This window comes from Perognathus longimembris, chromosome 9 (assembly GCF_023159225.1).
Source record: "Perognathus longimembris pacificus isolate PPM17 chromosome 9, ASM2315922v1, whole genome shotgun sequence".
NCBI classification, from domain to species: Eukaryota; Metazoa; Chordata; class Mammalia; order Rodentia; family Heteromyidae; genus Perognathus; species Perognathus longimembris.
In genome coordinates, this window is record NC_063169.1 from 17,174,690 (window position 1) to 17,197,302 (window position 22,613).

At 34.1% G+C, this 22,613-nt stretch overlaps 1 protein-coding gene across 2 annotated transcripts in view; it reads left to right on the forward strand.

The window, feature by feature from the left end:
* Ascc3 (activating signal cointegrator 1 complex subunit 3) overlaps nucleotides 1–22,613 on the forward strand; it is a 242,952-nt gene that overhangs the window by 145,728 nt on the left and 74,611 nt on the right. The window contains exons 23-31 of one of the 2 annotated variants that reach the window (XM_048353768.1): nucleotides 126–224; nucleotides 926–1,094; nucleotides 1,847–2,067; nucleotides 3,698–3,783; nucleotides 5,593–5,759; nucleotides 6,773–6,918; nucleotides 7,037–7,157; nucleotides 10,559–10,701; nucleotides 18,910–18,966. In XM_048353768.1, coding sequence (XP_048209725.1) covers nucleotides 126–224; nucleotides 926–1,094; nucleotides 1,847–2,067; nucleotides 3,698–3,783; nucleotides 5,593–5,759; nucleotides 6,773–6,918; nucleotides 7,037–7,157; nucleotides 10,559–10,701; nucleotides 18,910–18,951 — 1,194 coding nt within the window. In that variant the 3' untranslated portion in view covers nucleotides 18,952–18,966. Of the gene's footprint in view, nucleotides 1–125; nucleotides 225–925; nucleotides 1,095–1,846; nucleotides 2,068–3,697; nucleotides 3,784–5,592; nucleotides 5,760–6,772; nucleotides 6,919–7,036; nucleotides 7,158–10,558; nucleotides 10,702–18,909; nucleotides 18,967–22,613 lie in introns of those variants that run through there. The other variant, XM_048353767.1, reaches the window with a different exon arrangement.

Here is a 22,613-nt window from a genome sequence, read left to right on the forward strand (position 1 = left end):
CCCTGAGTTCAAGCCCCATGATGGAAAAAAATAAAATAAAATAATTTTTAAAAGAAAATAGAGGCTGTGTATATAAATAGTGCCATCTCTTGAGTTTGTGATCATCACCGTACTATTTCTTCTAGGTCCATGGAACAGTAGGAGAACCCTGGTGGATTTGGGTAGAAGATCCTACAAATGATCATATTTATCATTCAGAGTATTTTCTAGCTCTTAAAAAACAGGTAAATATGTACTGTGAATGTATTATTATTTTGCTGTAATAAAAAGAAAATAAAACTTTCTATTTTTTTACTTTATTGTTCCACTTTGTCAAATTACCATTAGATGTTACTTATTTTGTTGTATGTTTCTGTTTGGCTTTAAAGTTGTAAAGCTTTAAATACAGTGATTAAATGTTATAGTATTGGTAATGTATAATGTGATCAACATTTGTGATATGAAATTACGATCTTTATCATGGTTTAAATAATGAATTCCAGAGACATGGAATATGTGAAATAGGTGGAAAAAATAACAATATTAAGTGTAATATGCATATAGCACTAAGGAGTATTGAATCTCATAAAGTGAACAGTAGTAATACGATAATTAGAATTATAAAAATGAAAAAATTGAATGAATGATATTGGCAGATTTTACTAATGAATCAAACTGGTAACCTTCTGAGATGAGATGATTATATATTATATATATTACAAATATGTATTTTATATTATAAATAAGTATACATTTTACCCTCAGAAAAGACCCACTCACAAGTCTCTAAACTACAGTACTGAATTTCTCAGCTATGTAGAAATGCAAAATGTGCTCTTTATTTTAGAAGATCTTATATATAGAATCTACCATCTTAACAATAGACTACTCAGACTTTTATAATAGTAGAATACCATACTTACTTTAAGATTTTATTTTACATTAGGTCATTAATAAGGAACCTCAACTACTGGTATTTACAATTCCTATTTTTGAGCCGTTGCCTTCCCAATACTACATTCGAGCAGTGTCTGATAGATGGTTAGGAGCTGAGGCTGTTTGTATTATCAACTTTCAACATCTGATTCTACCAGAGAGACATCCTCCCCATACAGGTAACATAATGAATGCTAATTTGAATTGTTGATTTACCTCGAATTGTTCTTTTAATTAATGTTGACAAATATTTATACTTTAAGGTTATTATATTGTATATCAAAATCCAGCTGACTTGACTGTAGTTTGGCCCAAAGTATGCATAAATACAGTATTGGGTTCATGTCAGCCAAAAAAGTCTTTCACTGAAATAAAACATCTTTATTTAACATTAACAATAATTGGGTATTTTGCATTGCGCAATGTTCAAATTTTTGTCATATTAAAAATATATGTGCTATTTTGCATTGCCAGACTAAACCTTCAATGTCTTTTCTCCTCAAATTTCAATACTACAAAAAAATCAAAACAGTTGTACTCTGACATAGAAAACATGTAGTTTAGCTCTCAGCTACTCATGTAATGGAGTAGATCAGTAGATAGGGATAACCTCTTTTTATGGTATAGGGACCTTTAGGTAAATGCTTTATCACTTGCCCTTAGCTCTATTTTTTCAGCAATGTTTCTTTTTTTGCATTGAGCTGGCCTTTGACCACTGATCTTCCTACCTTCATCTTCCTCATGTCTGGGTTGCAGATTTGTGCTACCACATCCTGCTTATTTTGTATGTCAAGTGATAAATATGACAAGAGATAAAAAGATGTGTCATTGGTATAGAATAACTTAGTGTTAACCATTGCCCACTAAAATAGTGTTCAGAATTAAACTTTTTCCCAGTTATTTTATAGCAATGACTGTTGGATCTTTTCAGAATTACTGGATCTTCAGCCTTTGCCAATCACAGCTTTGGGATGCAAAGCATATGAGGCCCTGTATAATTTCAGCCACTTTAACCCTGTGCAGACACAGATATTTCATACACTGTATCATACAGACTGTAATGTCCTACTTGGAGCACCCACTGGGTCGGGAAAGACTGTTGCAGCTGAACTTGCCATTTTCAGAGTCTTCAACAATTACCCCACCTCAAAGGTATGTGGACAGTGTTATATGCTTAATTGGAGACATGAGATTCTCAGATTTGTCTTCCTGGGCTGGCTTCAAACTTTGATTCTCAGCTTTCAGCTTCCTGAGTAACAAGGATTACAAGCAATTTATTATCTCTAAACTAGCCACTTCTAAACATAATGAATAAATGTTGTTTTTCAGTGAAATGTTATTTTTTGAGTGAGTTTTTCAGGGGCCAAGTCCGTATTAGAATAATTTCATGCAAAAAATGTTACCTCAAACTTTTGACTTTTTTATTTTCTAATGTATATATACATTTATATATACAGTTTTTAGGTCATTTCTTATGAGATATTTAATTCACAGATATTTTTATGATATAGGGATACATAATATAATCAAATTTTTGGATAAGGTGGAAATGATGAACATTTTTTTTTATGTTTAATTATGGTCAGGAAACAGAGAAGTAACTTTTACTTTGCCTTTCTCCAGGTGCTTGTGGTCTTGCTAATTCATGTGTAATAACATTGAACCCTCAGAGTAGTCTTACCTCTGAGCCTCCAGAGTAGCTAGGATCACAGGGTGAGCCACTAAGATCAGGTTCCATTCTCATTTCTGTATCCACTTATTCATCTTGGGACATTTCAATTGTTTGGGTATTCTGAATCACAGTTCAGTGATCATGGGCTTGCACACACATTTCTTGAGTTGTTGACCTTACCTATAGGATATATAACCAAAAGTACAATTGTTATATCATCTTTTTACATATTAAGACTCTTTAATTTGTAAATTTTTACTGTAAATTTTTATTGATGTACAGAGGGGTTACAGTTTTATCATATGATAGTCTTTGTTTAAATTTTTTCATTCTGGTACTGAGAATTGAATTCAGGGCCTGGGTACTGTCCCATAGCTTTTTTTGCTCAAAGCTCATGTTCTACCACTTGTGCTGCAACTATTACTTCTGAAGTTTTGGTAGTTAATTGGAGATAAGAGTCTCTCAGATTTGTCTTCCTGGGCTGGCTTCAAACTTTGATTCTCTACTCTCAGCCTCCTGAGTAATAAGGATTATAAGCATGAGGCACTGGCACCTGGCACTTTGTTTAAATTTAAGATTATTCTATTATGAAAACTGTTTTGTTTTATTTGAAAATATTGTCACTGATGGACCATAGCTTAATCTAAAAGCACCTACCTCTCCCATGACAGCTGTATCTAAGAACTGCCCTTATTGCCAACCCTGCTGAATCACCTACCCTCCTCTACCCCTGAACAATGTACCAGTGCTCTTACAAGAGAGCCTAATACCAAGTCCACATTTGATGCTGATACCCCTAATGAGCCACAGATGCTGTTGAAACTTTGAAACTCGTTAGTCAAAATAGCATTGCTCACCCACCCGGCCTCCATCTCACTCCCTTCCATCTGCCTCTCCCCTCCCCCCACTTCATTTAAAGAGCCCTGTTATAAAGGAGGTGCGGCCATTTTCCCTTCAGTCATTATGAAGGATACTTGGTCGCCCTTCCCAGACTTCCTGTTGGTCTGTTGAATTCGTTTGCTGCCCTTTCTTTATCCTGATACCCTCATGACTCAGTTTTCTTACAGTCACTAATTTTATACATATTTTTATCCATTTTCCCTTTTTTAGGCAGTGTACATTGCGCCCTTAAAAGCCCTTGTACGTGAAAGAATGGATGACTGGAAAATTAGAATAGAAGAGAAACTTGGTAAAAAGTAAGTTCTGTCTTTTATTTAATAGATATTGTTTTCAGTCATGAGTGGAAGCTAGACTTAATGTAAAAAGACATGAAAGCACAAAGTCTGGGACTATTTGAGGAGGACCAATGTAACAATGGAGGGAGACAAAAGAAGTAGTACATAGTATACAAGTATGAAAATGATATAAGGAAACATGCATTATTTTGTACAATTACTAAAAGAAAAAATACATTTTTTAAAGTATAAAAGGGCTACCTAATAGAGTGGCATTTAACAGTATTGTGTTTTGAATGAATTTTCATAACCTTTTACTTCAAAGATTTCAACTACTATTAAAATTGTATAAGTATTTCCAGTGTTTAAGATTGAAAGTGAAATTCATTTAATTACTTAATTTAGTTTTTTTGTTTGTTTGGGTTTTTGTGGGAGTTTTTGTTGTTGTTTTGTTTTGGTTTTTGGTGCTTGTCATTGAATTTAGATTCTTGGCTCTATCCCTGAGCTTTTGTGCTCATAGCTAGTACTCTACCACTTGAGCTCCACTTTCAGCTTCTTTGGTGGTTAATTAGAGATTAAACTCTTGTGGACTTTTCTTCCCAGCCTGGCTTCAAACCATGATCTTCAGATCTCAGCCACCTGAGTAGCTAGGATTACAAGTGTGACTTAGATACTTTTATTCCCCCCTTCCCAAATTATCTCTGTATTTTTCTTGCACATTATTCAGACTACTTGAAATTGCTGAACGGGTATTTTCCATGTAAATTACTTATAAAAATAGTACTCCAAGAACATGTTTTTTAAATTAATATTTTAGTAAATTACAAAGCTGTTCATGTAATGGTTACAGGTAACCTACATCACTACATAAATTATGGAATATTTATGCAATGCAAAATTCAGTGTAACTCTAAATGAATGTACTCTTTACTGATAGACAATCTCTAGAGATGATGTCAAAATTTTATTTTATGTCCTATCTCATCTTTTAAGTGATAAAATATATGACTATGTGGATGCTTTGGAATGAGGACTATATGACTACAGGATTAGAATATTGTGGAGATACTTCACTTTTTATTCTGTGAATAGTCAGTATAATATATTAAATGTGTAAATGTTAAGAAGAAAAAGTAATTGCTTTGGGGACTTTATACTTAGAAGAACCAATTCTGACTTTTTCTGTTTTCTAAAGTTGCAAAGGTAGATATTGCTTAATAGTAGCTTGAAATTCAGTAGCTTATATCCAGATTTTCCTGTTATCTAACTCTTTAAAGATATCACTGAGTTTTTCTTTGTATTCTTTCTCACTGTAAGATTGAGATTTTCTCAGAAAGAGGTACACATGCATATTTGCTATAGCCTATCTTATGTCCCAGTATATTTATCTTTGCCTGTACTTTCTGTAGAAAATGTCAACCTAAAAAGAGTAAAATTTATATATAATCATGCTGTTAATATATGTCTCCTTTTTTCCTAATGAGTTAACACTTCAGTAAAAAGATGTTTATTCAAAAGATGCTTAGTTAACATATAGAGGAGATAGCTATTCTGCTTTATAAAATCACATGAGGCAGAGATTGTGTAAACATAATAAACTCAATCTTCAACACTCTTGCATATCTGATTATATAAAAACTAAATGTGAAGCAATCTGAATATATATATGTGTGTGTGTATATATATATATGAATGATTGAAAATACTTTCCCACCTTTTACTTTTCAGGGAATATATATTTTTAATTAATATATTCTAAAATTTTACTTCAAAAAAAGATATTTTTGCCTTTTCAGTATATTTTACTTGATCACTTTTCTTTCCCTCTAGAGTTATTGAGCTAACAGGAGATGTAACTCCTGATATGAAATCCATTGCCAAGGCTGACCTTATTGTCACTACACCTGAGAAGTGGGATGGAGTCAGTAGAAGCTGGCAAAACAGGAGCTATGTTAAGCAAGTCACTATTCTCATCATAGATGAGATCCATTTGCTTGGTGAGTACTAATGTATTCAAATCATTTTATGAACCTTGACTTTCTTTTACTAATAGCAATTTTTAATTGATAGATAATTGTATGTATTGATGGGGACAATATGATATTTTGATATGTATGCAACATGGAATAATTATATTGTACTAGGGTAATACTTTATGGTAATACTTTAGAAATTTGTTCCTTTAACAATTGAAAATACATATTTTTATTAACTGTAGTGACCTTGTTACACAGTATATTTTATAGATTACTCCTCCCTATCTGACTGACATTTAATACTTTTAAGCAAACATCTCCATGTTCCTTTCCCACTCCACTCTACACCAAGTCTCTAGCAGGCTCCATTCTCTGTGAGTTTGGACTTTTTTTATTTATTCTGCATATAAGTAAGGTTAGAAAGTCTTTGCCTATCTTTCCATACCAGTTTTATTTACTTTAGCATAATATTCTCCAGGAACGTCCATTTTGTCACTAAATAATAGGTTACCCATGGGTTCCAGTACTTGAACTCAGTACAGTGAACCCATGCTTGGCTTTTTTTACTCATGGCTGGTACTCTACCACTTGAGCTTTTCTTCTACTTCTGGCTTTTTGCTAGTTATTTAAAGATAAGAATCTCACAGATTTGTCTGCCTAGGCTGCCTCCAAACCATTATTATCACGTATCAGCCTCCTGAGTAGCTAGGATTATAAGCTTGAGAAAACATGTTCTTATGCACTCTCTTTTTCCTTAATTCCATAATAATATTTCACTCTGCCTTATACATACTACTGTTTATTCCTTCATCTGTTAGTGGACATTTATGCTGCTTCTGATTTTTAGCTTTTATGAATAATATTGCAGTGGATGTTATATGTATGTCTATATATATGCACACACACATCTTTAGCATGTTGGATTGCTATGATAGTCTTAAGTTGGTTCTTTTTTTTTTGAGAAACCTACTAACTCTATAACATTATAGTATGGATTTTGTTAAATGGTTAATATTTCTTGTATTATTTTTTAGGGGAAGAAAGAGGTCCTGTTCTAGAAGTCATCGTATCTCGAACAAATTTCATCTCATCACACACAGAAAGACCTGTTAGAATAGTTGGGCTGTCTACTGCATTAGCTAATGCCAGAGATCTTGCTGACTGGCTTAATATTAAGCAGGTATGTGGAAGATTGTTAAGTCAGATATTTAGTAATAACTTTTACATTTAAATTTATAATGTTTTGGTGCCTTTTTAAACGCAAACATTGAAGATGACTTCTCATCTATTTTCTATAGATGGGCTTGTTCAACTTCCGACCATCAGTACGTCCTGTTCCTCTAGAAGTGCATATTCAAGGCTTCCCAGGTCAACATTACTGTCCTCGCATGGCTAGTATGAACAAGCCTGCATTTCAGGGTAAGCTTCAGATTCTTGAATTGAAACAGTAACTGTTCAGGATTCTAGCCATCAAATGCAATAGTAATGTCTTTGCCATAGGATAAAACTACATATGTTTAGAAAGTAATGAGATCTTTTAAATCCAGAGCCTTGAGCATGCTATACATTCCCTGCCCCTCAAATAATTCTTACTTTATCATTTAAGTGTCTTTTTTTATTTTTTATTTTCTAAAAAATTAAGCAAAGAGGGAAGAGTTAAGAATAACACTTATTTTATGGAAACCTATTTTATTTAGTCTGCATACAGAATATTTATGGTATCAATTAAAAATAACCTGCAAAATAAATTATCTGATGTGAACTGCTGTTGATCGTGAGGTGACAGTTGTGGGGTGACTTTTTAGCTGCTGTAATTAGCCTTATGACAGAAGCAAAGTATTGATTGTGAGCTAGAGACCAATCTTGGCAGTTTAGATTATTTACACCTCCACAGAAGCATTGTACAAAATCACTAATGAACAATAAATCTGCTGTGAGCTATTCAGCCACACCTGTTCTTGCAGCAGCAAAAATCCATTTAAAAAGGGATAGATCCATTCATGATTGTGAGTACAATGTTATCCAATATTGTAGTAATACATGTGTTTTGAGCATTGTATTTCTAATATGATTTACCACAGGTTTATCACTAATCATCTATAATCTTCTGATATATGATGAAAGAGCAAAAAATGAGATAAATGAATCTATTTTTCATATGCACCATAGTGGTTATTTATATCTATTTATAGAATGGCTGTTTGCATGCCACTGGTAAAAATTAAGCATTTTGTGTTATGAAAACCAAGAGCAAAACAGATAAATACTTGTACGCGCACGTGTGTGTGTGTGTGTACGTGTACATGTACATGTAGTGGTCTGCACGTGCCTGTGCTTGCACACCAGTTCTGGGGCTTAAAGGGCCTGGGCACTGTGTCTGAGCCTTTTTGCTCAAGGCTAGCACTGCATTGTTTGAGCCACAGCTCCATTTCCTGCCTTTTTGTTCTTTTTGTTTAATTGGAGAAAAGAGTCTGAAAGTTTTATTTTGCTGAATTATGACCATGCCTAAGGAATTAAATGAGTTCTCCCTTGAACCTACCATATTTCAATTAATACATGGTATATACCTGCATACCAACTAACATTCACTTATAAGTTTATAAGCTATATCTAGCTTCCACCTATAGGGAAAACATGCATCTCTTGTCTCGCTGGACCTGACTTACCTCAGTTAACATACTTTTTTCTAGGTCTTTCTATTTCTTTACAAATGGTACAGTATCCAGGAAGCAGGTACTGGAAAGAGATGGGGTGGGGCCAATGGGAAAGGGGTAGACAAATGAAGAAGGGAAGAGGGAAAGAACATAGTCAAGAATCCAGTATATATCTTACAAAATTAAGAAGAGTGAAGGAAGTAGTGAGTAGGGAAAGAATAGATGAGAATGTTGAAAGTGTTGGCATTGCTCAAGATAAATTATATTCATTAACTGCTTTGTTAAATGGCCACTCCTTTGTACAACTACTTGAAGATCTTATATGTGTGGTATGTGTGGTATGTGTGTATGTATATTTATATTTATATAAAGAATCTCATGGATTTTCCTGCCATGGCTCCCTAACTTCAGACCACAATCCTCAGATCTCAGCCTCCTGAGTAGATAGGATTACAAGCATGACCCTCTAGCACCCAACATTCACCTTTTAAGATCTTAGCACTGTTTCTGTCCTTATAAAGTATTTGTTACACCTAGTGACAATTATGTTTTAGACTGAAAATATGGTATTATGATAGCTTTTTTAATCACTGTTAGGGATTAAATATAGCAAAGGTCATGTTAACCTTTCTATTTAAAACTTAATTTTCGGCCCTGTAATTCTTTAGCTTCACATTTCAAAAATAGAAATTACAAGTGAGTTGAACATTTTCATATAATTTTTTAAATATCTGTGACTATTTTAAGAGAATTATGTAGACATAAATATAGAATATTTGTCTCATTGACATTTTAAACTAAAGAAACCTCATTTCTAGTTAGTCCCAATGATTTATGTGGCTACTTAAGGAGTATTTTTAAAAATTTGAATTACAGCATTTCCTTCAATAATCTTTTTAAAGTATTTATTTCATGTTTGTTGACTGCTACTGTGCATTTCTCAGATACATATTTAAGGTTGGCATTCTCTTTAACTCATTTCCGTGTTCTCTTATCTTCCTTTTTATTTACTTTTATTGTCAAGGTGATGTACAGAGGGGTTACAGTTACATACTAAGGTAGTGAGTACATTTCTTGTCAAACTTGTTACCCTTCCCCTACTTGAAACTTCATGTATGTTTTTAGAAAATCAGCAGGAAAATGTTACTCTGATTTGTCTCCTACTTGTCTTTCCTAACTTTTCCATCTACTAGTTAGAAGGCAAAAAATAAAAGAAATTTTTGTGATTTGGGGGCATTTTTCTCACCCTGCAGATTTCACCTTCCTCTATATATTTTTATTATCTTTAAGTAACTGTACAAAGGAGTTGCCATTCACCAAAGCAGTTTATGAATACAGTGCATCTTAATCAATGTCACCCCTTTCAACATTCTCACCTAACCCTCCCAACCACCTCTTCCCTTACTTACCTTAACTTGAGGTTATATATTGAGTTGTTTGCAATTTAACAATGCAGTTTATTTGTACAGTGCATCTTGATCTGGGTCACCACTTCAACATCTTCAACCCCTTCAACTCACCCCTTCCCTTAGATTTCTCAGTTCTGTGTTATATACAATGAATTCTTGCCTGCATTCTCTCTCCTTCTGTCTTCATTTTTCTACCCCTTCCTGACATCTCAGGACCATTTAACACCATAATATCACTATTTAGGCTGGTAGACATACCTCAGAAACACAAATAAGGAATACAGAATTATTTACATAGCTCTTAATGGAGAGTCATAGCATGTGAATTCCTCTTCCCTGGAAGCACAGGATAGAACTTGGAGCTGACCTAATTAAATCTTCCCTATACTGGGGACATGGTATGATAAACTTCTTAGGTAATGCTCACAACCTACCTACCTTTCCTGTTTTCTGTCCAACACTCCATCAGATGTTTAGTACCTAGATAAAAGCAAAATTTCTTTGTCTGATTAGGACTCTACCTAATTCATTTACATTTTTAATGCTTCTCTTTAGTATATTTTTGTTTGTTTCATTTTTGAAACAGTGTCTCACTCTAGACCCCAGACTAGCCTGGAATTAAAAATCCTTCTGCCTCTGCCTCTAGAGGGGTGCGATTCTAGGCCTGGGCTTCATATCTTACTTCTCCTTGATGCCATGAAATTCATATTCTAATATTAATGGGGCTTAATATTGTATTCCCTACATCTTTTCACAGCAATCAGAAGTCACTCTCCAGCCAAACCTGTTTTAATATTTGTGTCATCTAGACGTCAAACTCGACTTACTGCTTTAGAGTTGATAGCCTTTCTGGCTACTGAAGAAGATCCAAAGCAGTGGTTGAATATGGATGAAAGAGAGGTAAACAATATATTTTATTTTCTGCTTATAATGATGATGTCAAATTGCTTTATATTACATTATAATAGAAAGTATACATTTTATGAAGTCAATTGAAATAATTCAACATATTTAACATAATCATTGTTTAGTTTAAAAAACATTACCTGATGTATTTTTAAAAATTGAGGTAAGCGGGGCTGGGGATATAGCCTAGTGGCAAGAGTGCCTGCCTCGGATACACGAGGCCCTAGGTTCGATTCCCCAGCACCACATATACAGAAAAAACGGCCAGAAGCGGCGCTGTGGCTCACGTGGCAGAATGCTAGCCTTGAGCGGGAAGAAGCCAGGGACAGTGCTCAGGCCCTGAGTCCAAGGCCCAGGACTGGCCAAAAAAAAAAAAAAAATTGAGGTAAGCATAGTGACTTAAACCTATAATCCTAGATACTTGAGAGGCAATGACTGAGGGATCACAGTTTGAGTCCAGCTCAGGAAAAAAGAAGTTTGCAAGACCCAGTCTCAACCACTGGCTAGGTTCAGTCTGTTACTCTAGGTACAGAAGAAAATGACTAGGCACAGTTATCACCCACAGCAACTTGGGAAGCAAAAGTAGAAGGATCACAACCCAAGCATAAGTTGAGGTCCTACCCACCTTGAAAATATCCACTGCAAAACACCCTAGAGGAAGGCCCGAGTTGTAGATCACCTGCATATTTCTCACTTTCCATTTATTTAGTAGGTCTGTTGGACAGTATTGAGTATGTACATTAGTATATAACCATAACATATTTCTTACTTCCACTGATGACCTTATTCACTAGAAGATTCAAACCTTAGCCAGATGTAAAGAGTATCAGATGATTACTTAAAATATCTGAAATTATATGTAATTACTAATATTTAAGCATGATAATAATTTAAGATCAAACTCATTTGTCAAGATTTGGTGTTCTATGTAAACACACACCTTACAATTTAGAAGCCAGTGCTAAAGTAAAGATATATGGAATACTGATGACTTAGTTTATTTGAAGCAACTATCTGGGCTTAATTTCACTTCTCATAGGTTTTATTCTAAAACTGTTTCAAATGGAAAAACTTCTTTGAAGTCAGCATGTGACGTACTTATCTACTGAACACTTTTTAGGATGATTGCTCTAAGTATAGAGGCATTGTGCATTTAGCACGTATGTTACTCACATTAACTTCAAATATGAACCTCATGTGTTCTTTCCTACTATAGCAACCTTCTATTATTTTTAGTAATATTAGATTGAACAAACTTTATATAGCCCAACAATTGTGTAAAATTATTTTTTATCAGGACAAAATTTACTACCAAGAATATTTTCTCAGAGTTTCCAGATTTTTATAGCTAGGTAAATGACAACTTATGTCATTTCTAGGTTTTTTTATTCACCTTGCCTTTCTGAAATATAAAAGAACAAAAGCTTCTCTTGCTGACTCTAAAAGCAGTCACCTATAAAATAAAAATTTCAGAGAATTTGGGATGAAATTTGCAATAGAATATTATGTAAATACAATACGATTATACCTATACCAACAATAAAGCTGGCATTTCAGTTGTTGAACCCCCAAATGACTAACTTAAAATAAGACTTTTAGGACATAGAGCTCAGCAGTACAACGTGTGCCTAGAGCTTCTCAAAGAGTTCAAATCCCCATACCACAAAGAAAAATGACATGAATCTTTATATTTATAATATTGTGAGCCAGAATCTAATGGATTCTCCCATTGATGCTATACCTACAGTATTAGTTTGTTGTTTTATGGCAGAATGACTTAATAGGGCTCTACAATTAACAGCTAGAGGTCAGGTAAGCATAGCAATAGTTTCCTGACAGCTGTGGAAGTCTGTCTCTTACACAGGGCAGCATTCAAATCATGCTGCAATCAAATCAGGAACTGTCTGGAGGAGAGAAGAGGCCTAGAGAGAGGGAAGCAAAGCAGAAGATCAGAGCATGGACAAAAAACATAACTAAGAGGGGAAAAAATGTGCTCTATTTCTTAGCAAAGACCTAAAGAGTTGTTCAGCAATCTTCTTAACCTAGTATTACCTCAAAAGGAATTATTAGGAAACAGAAAGGTACCTTTAAATGCCCTTGATATCATACTACATCAGTGAAGTAAAAAAGTAATACATTCTGGGTTTTTTTTTTTTGCCAGTCCTGGGCCTTGGACTCAGGGGCTTGAACACTGTCCCTGGCTTCTTTTTTTTGCTCAAGGCTAGCACTCTGCCACTTGAGCCACAGCACCACTTCTGGCCATTTTCTGTATATGTGGTGCTGGGGAATCGAACCCAGGGCTTCATGTATACGAGGCGAGCACTCTTGCCACTAGGCCATATCCCCAGCCCTGTATTTTTCATTAGAAAGCTTTCATGGAGCAGGTTCAGGAGTCCGTTAGTGGATGCTTCATATCATTGAATTCTCACCTTGATAGCTGTCACTTCCACTGTTAACCTCAAACTAATGGGGAATCTTTGTATCACTCTCTCAAGCTACAAATTAAAGATCTGAATGCTGAATGTGAGTCTGTAGCATGAATCAAGAAGAGAGAATATCTTCCCTTCTTTGACTTTTTAAAACAGGAAGTAATATTCAGATTCTCGACATTCACAATCAGCAAAGGTCCACTAGAGTTCTCTCACTGCCCAGTTTTATTCATAATACTATTTTTATCAGGCAATTATATTGAAGTTTCTTTCTAACAGAAACTCTCCCTCATTGAGCCAAAATCTACTCATCTCTCCCCAAAGAGAAGTAACTACTTTTATTTTCATTTTCATTCAGCACTTAATCCTGCATTTATCTCTGTCTTATTTACATCAGGTTCTTGTTTCGTTATTTTGATTTTTAAATTTAAGTGCCTTGCATATGATAGACAAGTGTTCCATCACAGAACAACATCCCTAGATTATGTCTTGGCAGTTCCATCTCACTATTCTCTAGCCAAATAGACTATATTACAGAATTACTCCCAGCTAGCACATATATTTAACAGAGTCTAGGGAGAAGAAAAGAAGCAAAGTTAGTTGAAATATGTTACTGTATATGTGAGACAGCAATCATACAAGGGTGGTGGCCAGAGTGTTTGTTTCTGTGTTGTTAGGGACAAGTAAATATTTATTACTTATTTCCCCTATTGCCTGTCACCCATACACTTTTATCAACAAGCTACTAACCTAATCAAGTTTCTTTAACTAATGAAGTAACTCAAAATGCATATTCTTGACAGTTGAAAGTCAGATTTTTATGTATGTTTATTATATATGGTCATAAATTTTCAAATACATAATAGTTTTTCAAATACATAATATAGCTTAAAGTTTCTGAGTCCATCTAAACTTGTTTTCTCTTCTAGTTTAAAGCTGCCCTGTTTCATCAGAATCACTGTAAAAATGAGAGCTTCAAATGCTTATGGTGCTGTTTGAGCAGGATTTTTGTTGTTTTTGTTTTGTTTTGATTTTTGTCTTGAAACGAGGTCCTCAGTAATACTAGTATATAGGCATTTGGTAATTCTACCATTGAGGCTTACTGGAAGAATCATGATAGAGAGGAAGCAAAAACATAAATACAAAGTATATATTTTTATAAAGACTAATAGATAGCCCCACAATGATAGAAATGGTAATGAGAGTATTGGTAAGAAATGGTGTTTCTTTCATTATTTCACAATGATGAGAAATGGTGATGAGTTTCAAGCTATCACCATCAAATAACTATCTGGTTTTTCAGGTAAGATAGCAATCCTCAGGCAATACCTAATTGACTTCTCATCCACCATAGTGCCTTAATTTCTGTGCCCATTGCATAAAATGCTGTGGCATAGAAAGAAAACTATTAAGATATACTCCCAGATGGTTTATTTGCTTGACTATTAAGAGTTTTTTCCACAGTATTCTCCAACTTCATAAAAACTTTTGTCTTTTTTATATTTTTTTAACTACCTGCCTCCAACATGCTACTTGCATTATCTCTACTTCGCCATAAAGTAGCAGTAAAATATCTAGTTCATGATCCACAGGTATCATAGAGCTATGCCATCTTCTTTCTCTTATTTCCCCTCCTGGAAATCCACAAAAATAATTATCCTTTCAAATAAATAAAATCAGATATAGAAAGGAAACATTGCAAGTTATACCACCAAAATGCAAAGATCATAAAAGGCTACTAAATAGAACAAGTATATTTAAATAAAGTTGATCGTGTGAAAGTAGACTGATTCCTTGGTATATACTCCTTAGCAAGGTTAAACCATGGTGAAATAGAAAATACCCATAGAAATATAAATAGAAATTGAATTTATCAATAAGAATTAACAACATTGCACCCGTAATTTAAAAAAAAAAATCCTCCCAGCAAAGAAAAGGCCAGGGCCAGATGCCTTCACTGCTGAATTGTACTAAACATTGAAAAAACAACTTACACCAATTCTTAAGTTATTCCCAAAAATGAAAGGAATACTTCTGAATCCATAATGTGAGCATTAACCTGATTCCAATCCAGATAAGGCCAATATCCTTCATAGATATATTTATAAAATCATTCTTAAAATATTAGTAAACTAGATAGAGGTAGGCATTAAAGTGATCATTCACAATCATCAACTAGAATTCATCCTAGGGATACAAAGGTGATTTGATATATGCAAATCAGAAAACATGATATTCCATGTCAATAAAATGAAGGGCAAAAACCATGACACCATCTCAATACAGAAAAGGTATTGATAAAATTACACATCCTTTCATAAAATAAACACCAGAAAAGTTAGGCATATAGAAAACATACCTAAACATAATAAAGGCCTATTATAATTAGGAAGTATTTAACATTATATTGAATGGAGAAAAGCTGAAAGGTTTCTCTCCACTTTCTTGAGCAAGACCAGGATGCCAACTTTCACATTTATTAAATACAATGCTTCAAGTCCTACCGAGTACAGTTAGACAGAAGAAGGAAATGAGTTTATATGTGGAGAACATCAAAAACCACATAGAAAATATTGGAACTAATAAATGAATTCAGTAAAGTTGCAGGATACAAATTCAACACATAAAAATCAATAACATCTGAAATAGAAATCAAGAAAGCAATCCACTTTACCGTAGCTACAATAAATAAAATAGCATACCTAGCAATAAATTTAACCAAAGAGATGAAAGATGTGTACAAATATAAAATGAAAGTATAAAACATTAGTGAAAGAAATTGAACACAAAAAAGTGGAAGGATATCCCATATTCTAGATTGGAAGAACCAATATTGTTAAAATGTGCAAACTATACAAAGCAATTTATAGACTCAGTCCAGTCCCAATCAAATACCAATAGCATTCTTCACAGGAGAATTTACCAAAAGAATTCTAAGATTTATATGGAGCCACAAATACATACAAATGACCAAAAACAACTGGGCAAAAAGAATAAAGCAGTTGTAAATAAGCCACCTTACTTCAGAACATAAGCAAACAGCTTCCTGTTGCCATTAAAAAAAAACACAAAAAAACAGGCCCTTGGACACATAGAACAGAATATAGGGGCCTAGAAGTAAAGCCTAACATGTACAACTCATTTGTGATTTTGTGTGGGGAGTGGCAATAGTGGTAGTAGGGTTTGAATTTGGTGTTTTGTGCTTATTAGGGAGGCAAATCATTTCCTTTTTGAGCAATTCCTCCAGCCCAAACACTTTTCTGGGGGAAGCAAGGGGTGCTGATGCAACTTGAATTCAGGGCTTCATGCTTATTAGTTGGCAATCTACTACTTGAGCCACAACTTCAACCGAAAAATCAGCCAACTGATTTTTGACAAAGGTATTAAGAACATACATTGGAGAAACTTAATGTTAAAGCACTGTTCTGTAAGGCCAGAATTTAGGAGTCTGAGACAAGAGTTTCACAAGTTCAAGGCCAACCTGGCTCAAAATGAAGAAAAGAAAAGAAAGGGAAAAAAAGATCCACACTATAGCAGAATAACAACCCAATTATACAATGAGCAATTGATATACATAGACATTTCTTAAAATAAAGCATACAAGTGAATACCAAGTACATGAAAATTAAAACTTCAAGGAGATACTGCCTTACCCCCACTAAGAATCAGTAAGATGAAGAAGAGATAACACGTCTAGAAAGGAATATGGCTGAAAATGAACCCTTGCATGTGTTGGTGAAAATGTAAATTAGGACTAGCAATATAGAAAACAGATGGAGAAATGATAAATGCTTGGGAACATAAATATGTTTAATCTGATTTAAACATGACACACAAATCTATACATGTGTTGAACATTACATGATATTAAATATGTACAGCTTTTTGGTATTGATTGAGAATTTGAGGCAAAACAAAAAACTACCAACTTACTTTTTGGTTAACTGATATCAGTTCTCCAAAGAGCTTAGGAAGAGACTTTAAAATTACATATATATATGCACACATATACGTGACTTTTGTATATATATTCTTCATATATATAAAGTTGTAAAAGTTATTATAAATGAAGGCAATACAAATTAAATAGAGTAAGACAATGGAAAATTTCTTAAACAGAATGATCAGCAAAGACCCCTAAGAAGACAGCATGAAAGCTGAGAACCAGCCTGGCGCTGGTTGCTCATGCCTGTAATTCTTAGTAGACTGAGATACCTGAATTGAGATTCAGAGCAGCCCAGGCAAAGAAGTTCATGAGACTTTTATCTAAACACACACACACACACACACACACACACACACACACACACACACACACACACAACGGCCAGAAGTGGAACTGTGGATTAAGTGGTAATGCACAATCCTTGAGCATGAACAAATATAAGACAGTACCCAAGCCCTGAGTTCAAGCCCTGGTACTGGCACCAAAAAAAAAAAAAAAAAAAAAAGCAATCAACAGATGAGGTTGAATCCAAAGAACTATTACAGCTGTCAGGCCAACGGAACAGAATTAAAGAAACTGGCATTTCCTGACTCTAGCATAATAAGCACGACCAGTGGAAGCTATATACTACACAAAGCTACATAGATCCTTAGTTAAGGAGTTTGAATTTCCTTCCACATACTATGAGAAGACAGTATCTAGTAAAGCTTCCTTATGGAATTAATATTCTAAACAAATATGTCAATTTGTGGTTCTTACAGAAAAAATAATGAACAAGATAAAAGGAATAGGGAGATCTGAGCATGAGTAGATTGTTAGACATTGGGAGGTAGCAGGGCTTCTCTTACTAGGTAACCCCTAAAGAGAGACCTGAACCAAGCAGGTAGATAAGGGAGGAGTATTCCAGGGCACTGAAAGGCTTATGGCTAGGCACCTTACTTGCCATCATATACATTTTAAGGTCACCTTTTGCAATTTAGTGTAAAATTCAATAGAGAGGAAAGAGCTTAAAATTTTATTTTGGACGTGGTATTTTTTATGTCTAAAACTTCCAAGTAGAAATTTCAAGGCATTAGGTATAAGAAGTCTATCAGACACACAGAAGGTTTGAGATTAACATATGAACTGAAAGCACCAGCCGGGAGACAGACTTTAAAGCCAAACAAATGCAAGAAACCTTCAGTCCTAGAATGTAGAGAAGCCAAAGGCCTCACAAGATTCTCTCCATTTAAGCTGAGGTAGAAAATATGGAGCTAGCAAAGGGCTCTAGGAAAGCCACAAGACACTGTTGAAGAGAAGGTTCCACGAAGGAACCTGGCTTCACCAGATAGCAAAGAGAATTGAGTAGCCTGTGGAATTTAATATATGGAGTTTTTAATGAACATATTACAGTTTAGCCTCTACCAAGAATACCTAGAGTACCTAGCTTCTACTACATGATCTGTGGTTTAGTCTCACATGCTAGGATCTGGATAGTTGCCAGCCAGCACTAAAAGATAAAAGAGCAGAGGAAAAAAGCTTTCTTCTGAGTTTACTTATTGAAAGCTCAGAATACTGCCCTTGTTTCATCTCCTACCTTGGATGAGATTCCATATCTGAAGTGAAAAGACAGAATGCTGTAGTCATGTTTGCATTCTCCCTTCCATCTCCTCTATGTCTTGCCAGTTAGTAGCAAAGTTACCACTTCTTTCTCTACACTGTCATGTAAGGTCTGGGTAGATAGCTATTCATTTTAGTCCTGATAAAGAGGAGGGAATTACAATTCTGCAAAGGTGAGTTGTGCTGGAAAGTCTAATGCATCACCGGAAGGTGGGGACAGGGATTGAGTTGGAGAACATCAGTCAGGAAAGGGAATCGCTTTTGCCCTAGAGCAAGCTAGCCAAGGAATCCAATTGGAGATAACATGAAAACAGGAATATTAAAGGTAAGAAGAGTTCCTTGGGTTAGCAGTATAGTTACATCTTGTTAACTTAATTGTCTGAAAGGCTGTCTGAATTTTCCAGAGCACTATTTACCAAGAAATTTGCCAATTAAAATTTTCACGCTACTTCAAAGTTTTGCAAAACTCAGTAGTATGCATTGGAAGAATACTTCCATGACAGTCACAATTGTATTTTCACATGTTCGGTACTGAAATGTGTTTTTAGACACTTGAAAACTTCATCATTTAAACAATGTCACTCACCAAACCTTGTTACAAATAAAGTCTTTATTCATCAGAGATAAACAAGTCTCCCACCCCCAGTGCTTTGGTTGTGATCAAGTATCATATCTCTTAACAAGAATTTTTTTTGCTAGTACCTGGACTTCTCGGGACTTCACACTCCTCAGCTTGCTTGCTCACAACTAGCACTCTATCACTTGAGCCATGCCCCAAGCCACCTTTTTCCTGCTAGAATCTCATGAACATTTTGTCCAGGCTGTCTTGGTTCTCAATCTTCCATATCATCCCAGACTCCTGAGTAGCTAGAAAAACAGACCTGAGCCACTCGGCTTGGAAACTCTAAGAAACTAAACAGGCTAAGAATACTAAGCATTGGGCCAGGCACTGGTGGCTCATACCTGTAATCACTAGCTACACAGGAGTCTGAAATCTTAGGATCAAGTTCAAAGCCACACTAGGCATGAAAGCCTGTGAGATGCTTATCTCCATAAAAACAGCAAAAAGCAGAAATGGAGCTATGGCTCAAGTGTTGGAGAGCTAGCCTTGTTCAAATAAGCTCAGAAACAGCACCCAGGGCCCTGAGCACTAAACATTTAAACTCATTTGAGCATGATTGAATATTTGTTTCAGAGGAACTATTTAACATGTATAAACTATATAAGGTACCTCTTTGCTCCGTATAATCTAAAGCCATTTACCAAGCTTTAGCTTTATGCTTGGTAAGTAATAGCATTGCAGTAATTAGTTATTTGAAGTTTATTTCTCATTTATATAGTAACTTGAAGCTTGCCTTATAGTTGAGGAGCCAAGTGAACTGGAACCAAGTGTCCAGGGTTGACCTTCATTTGCTGTTTATTTTCTGAGTCTCATATCTTCATCTGCAAAAGAAGTAATAATAATTTCATCCTTAAAAGAATTTCATGAAGGTTAAATACATGAAAACATTTAAGATACTGAAACATAGTTAAGTGTTCAATAAATGTTGACTGTTAGGGGTTGTGCTAGGCCTCAAAAGAGTATCAGATTATGAGCATTTCAAATTAGGAATGCGTAGTTAGTAAAGTCTGTGGTAAAATTCTAAAACTGAATTTTACTCTGAAGCTGTAAGATAAGAGGTATTTATCTATATTGCTATTATGGAACAACAACATTGATCAATACCTTAGAAAAAGGGTCTTTTTGCTGTTTGGTAAAATTGGATCTTATATCTGTACATTTTGCCTATGATCATTCCCAAATTTAATTCATGTTAAGAAGTTGATGATTATAATACCTTAGAAAATTATCTCTAGTGTTCCTTTTTCAAATCACCATCTTTAAATGGTTTTCAATACATAGAAATGTTCATCAAGCATGTATTAGAACGTGAACTCTCCAAAAATGGACATAGGCATAGAAATTACATTTACAAATAAATATGGCATGTGACATTGGAATTTCCCACCAATTGTATACATGAATAAAATTTAATATCTTAGCTATAACCCAGTTTAGAATTAAACCAAAATAAAAAGAAATCATTGAATATTATATTATGCTTATTAGGGAGGCATAGCAAATATTTACCTGTTGTGGTTTAGCTTTTATTTATATATATGACTTTTTCTCCAATTAACTTATTTCATATATTTTTTTCTCTTTTTTATGCTACCGGGGATTATACTTGAATGCAGTATAGCACATAGGCTAAGACCCTCTTCCACTAAGCTATATTGCCTTAGCCCAATTGATACCATTTAATCACAAATAAATATAGTTTGGTATTAACAGCATGATTAATCACTTTGACATATAATTGTCTTTAAGCTTCAGAATGGGTGAAAGGGGAATATGATTTGGTAGTATTTGCAAAGTTTTGAAACATTTTTTAACGTTTCTTTTTCAATTAGTAGATTGACTATTCTAAATGTTTCCTTTATTGTTAATTTTTTCCCCTTCAATGTGGGATTTATCAAACAGAGTGTGTTACAAGAATTTACCATTTAGTAATTAGAAAATGTTTTAACTTCATTTAACATCTGTATCAGATGTGACATGTGTAATTTTTTTTGTTAGAAAAATGCCTTTGTAACTTTCATGATTCTTGTATATGGTGCATCTCTTACAGAGCATTTTAAGCAATTGATAAGCATTATTCAGTGGCATATGGTCTGAGTCTGACATGCTTTGAAAAGAGTACAGAGTTCTGATAATGAGGATTCTGTGAAAATGGAAAAACCAGCACAACAGATATATTTGAGAAAGTATGGGTTTTTAGCATCTTGAAACAATATATCACACTCAAAGGGACAGAACTGGGCTGCACAATCTGTTAGCTCATTCTTGTCCAATCTGGTCTCCTCCTTTCTTTTGGAGCCAGCATTGTCATCAACTCCCTGAATTATATTCTGACTGGAATGTATTTCAGGCTCAGAGTAATGTATCTACTTAAATGGAATCCTATCTTTCTACAAAAGCTTTTTGAGTATAATAAATTTAAAATATAAAAAAATTCTATTAAGTTAAAGTAAATGGTTCAACAGTTTACATATGTGCCTCTCCCCTCACTACCCTAAAAAAAAAAAAATACCACTACTTTGAAAATCATAGATCTGTTTTTGTTTTATGTAGGATACAGAAATTTTTTTTTGTTTGGCTATCAGGTGGTTAGTCTTATTTCAAAGGCTATTTATTGTAAAAACATGTATACATTGCACCAAATATTGTGAAACAAATAAATTATGTAATTAAAACTTCCTCTTCTTTGTTATTATGGTTATTCTTAATTCTATAACAACTCTTTTTAAGAAGAACTAACCATATCTATTTTGTGTACTAAGTGAACTTTCTCTTACTCTTGAAAAGAATTGAGATGTTAGCCCAATTTTTTTGTGTGAATCTTAATTTTTTTGTTGATTCAAGATTCAGAAAGACCACTTATGGTATTTAAAAATCATTGGAACTTTTAATTTGGTACATAATGAATTATATAAAAGAATATTATATTGGACCTTTATAACTTTATAAAATCATTAAATGTGATAATCTTTGTAAAATGATAGACACAATGTCAGACACATAATGAATGTTCAAGAAATTATATTTATTATTGTGTTTTAAGCTTATATTACCTGAAAGCTTCCTGAAATGTCTTGCTTGTCTTGTGATGTTTGATCAAGATGAAGTTTATATTTATTGTAAGTACAGTGATAAATATATATGACTTAATCCAAAAATTATATTTTTAAATTTATGCAGGCTGTTTTAGTAGTATTTTATGCGTAATGATTGGGTAATAACAATAAATTTTGCTTTTTTATGTTTAGATCATTCTGAATTCATCCATAGACACTATGTAGTAAATGAAGTTGTTGTTTTGTGATTGCCC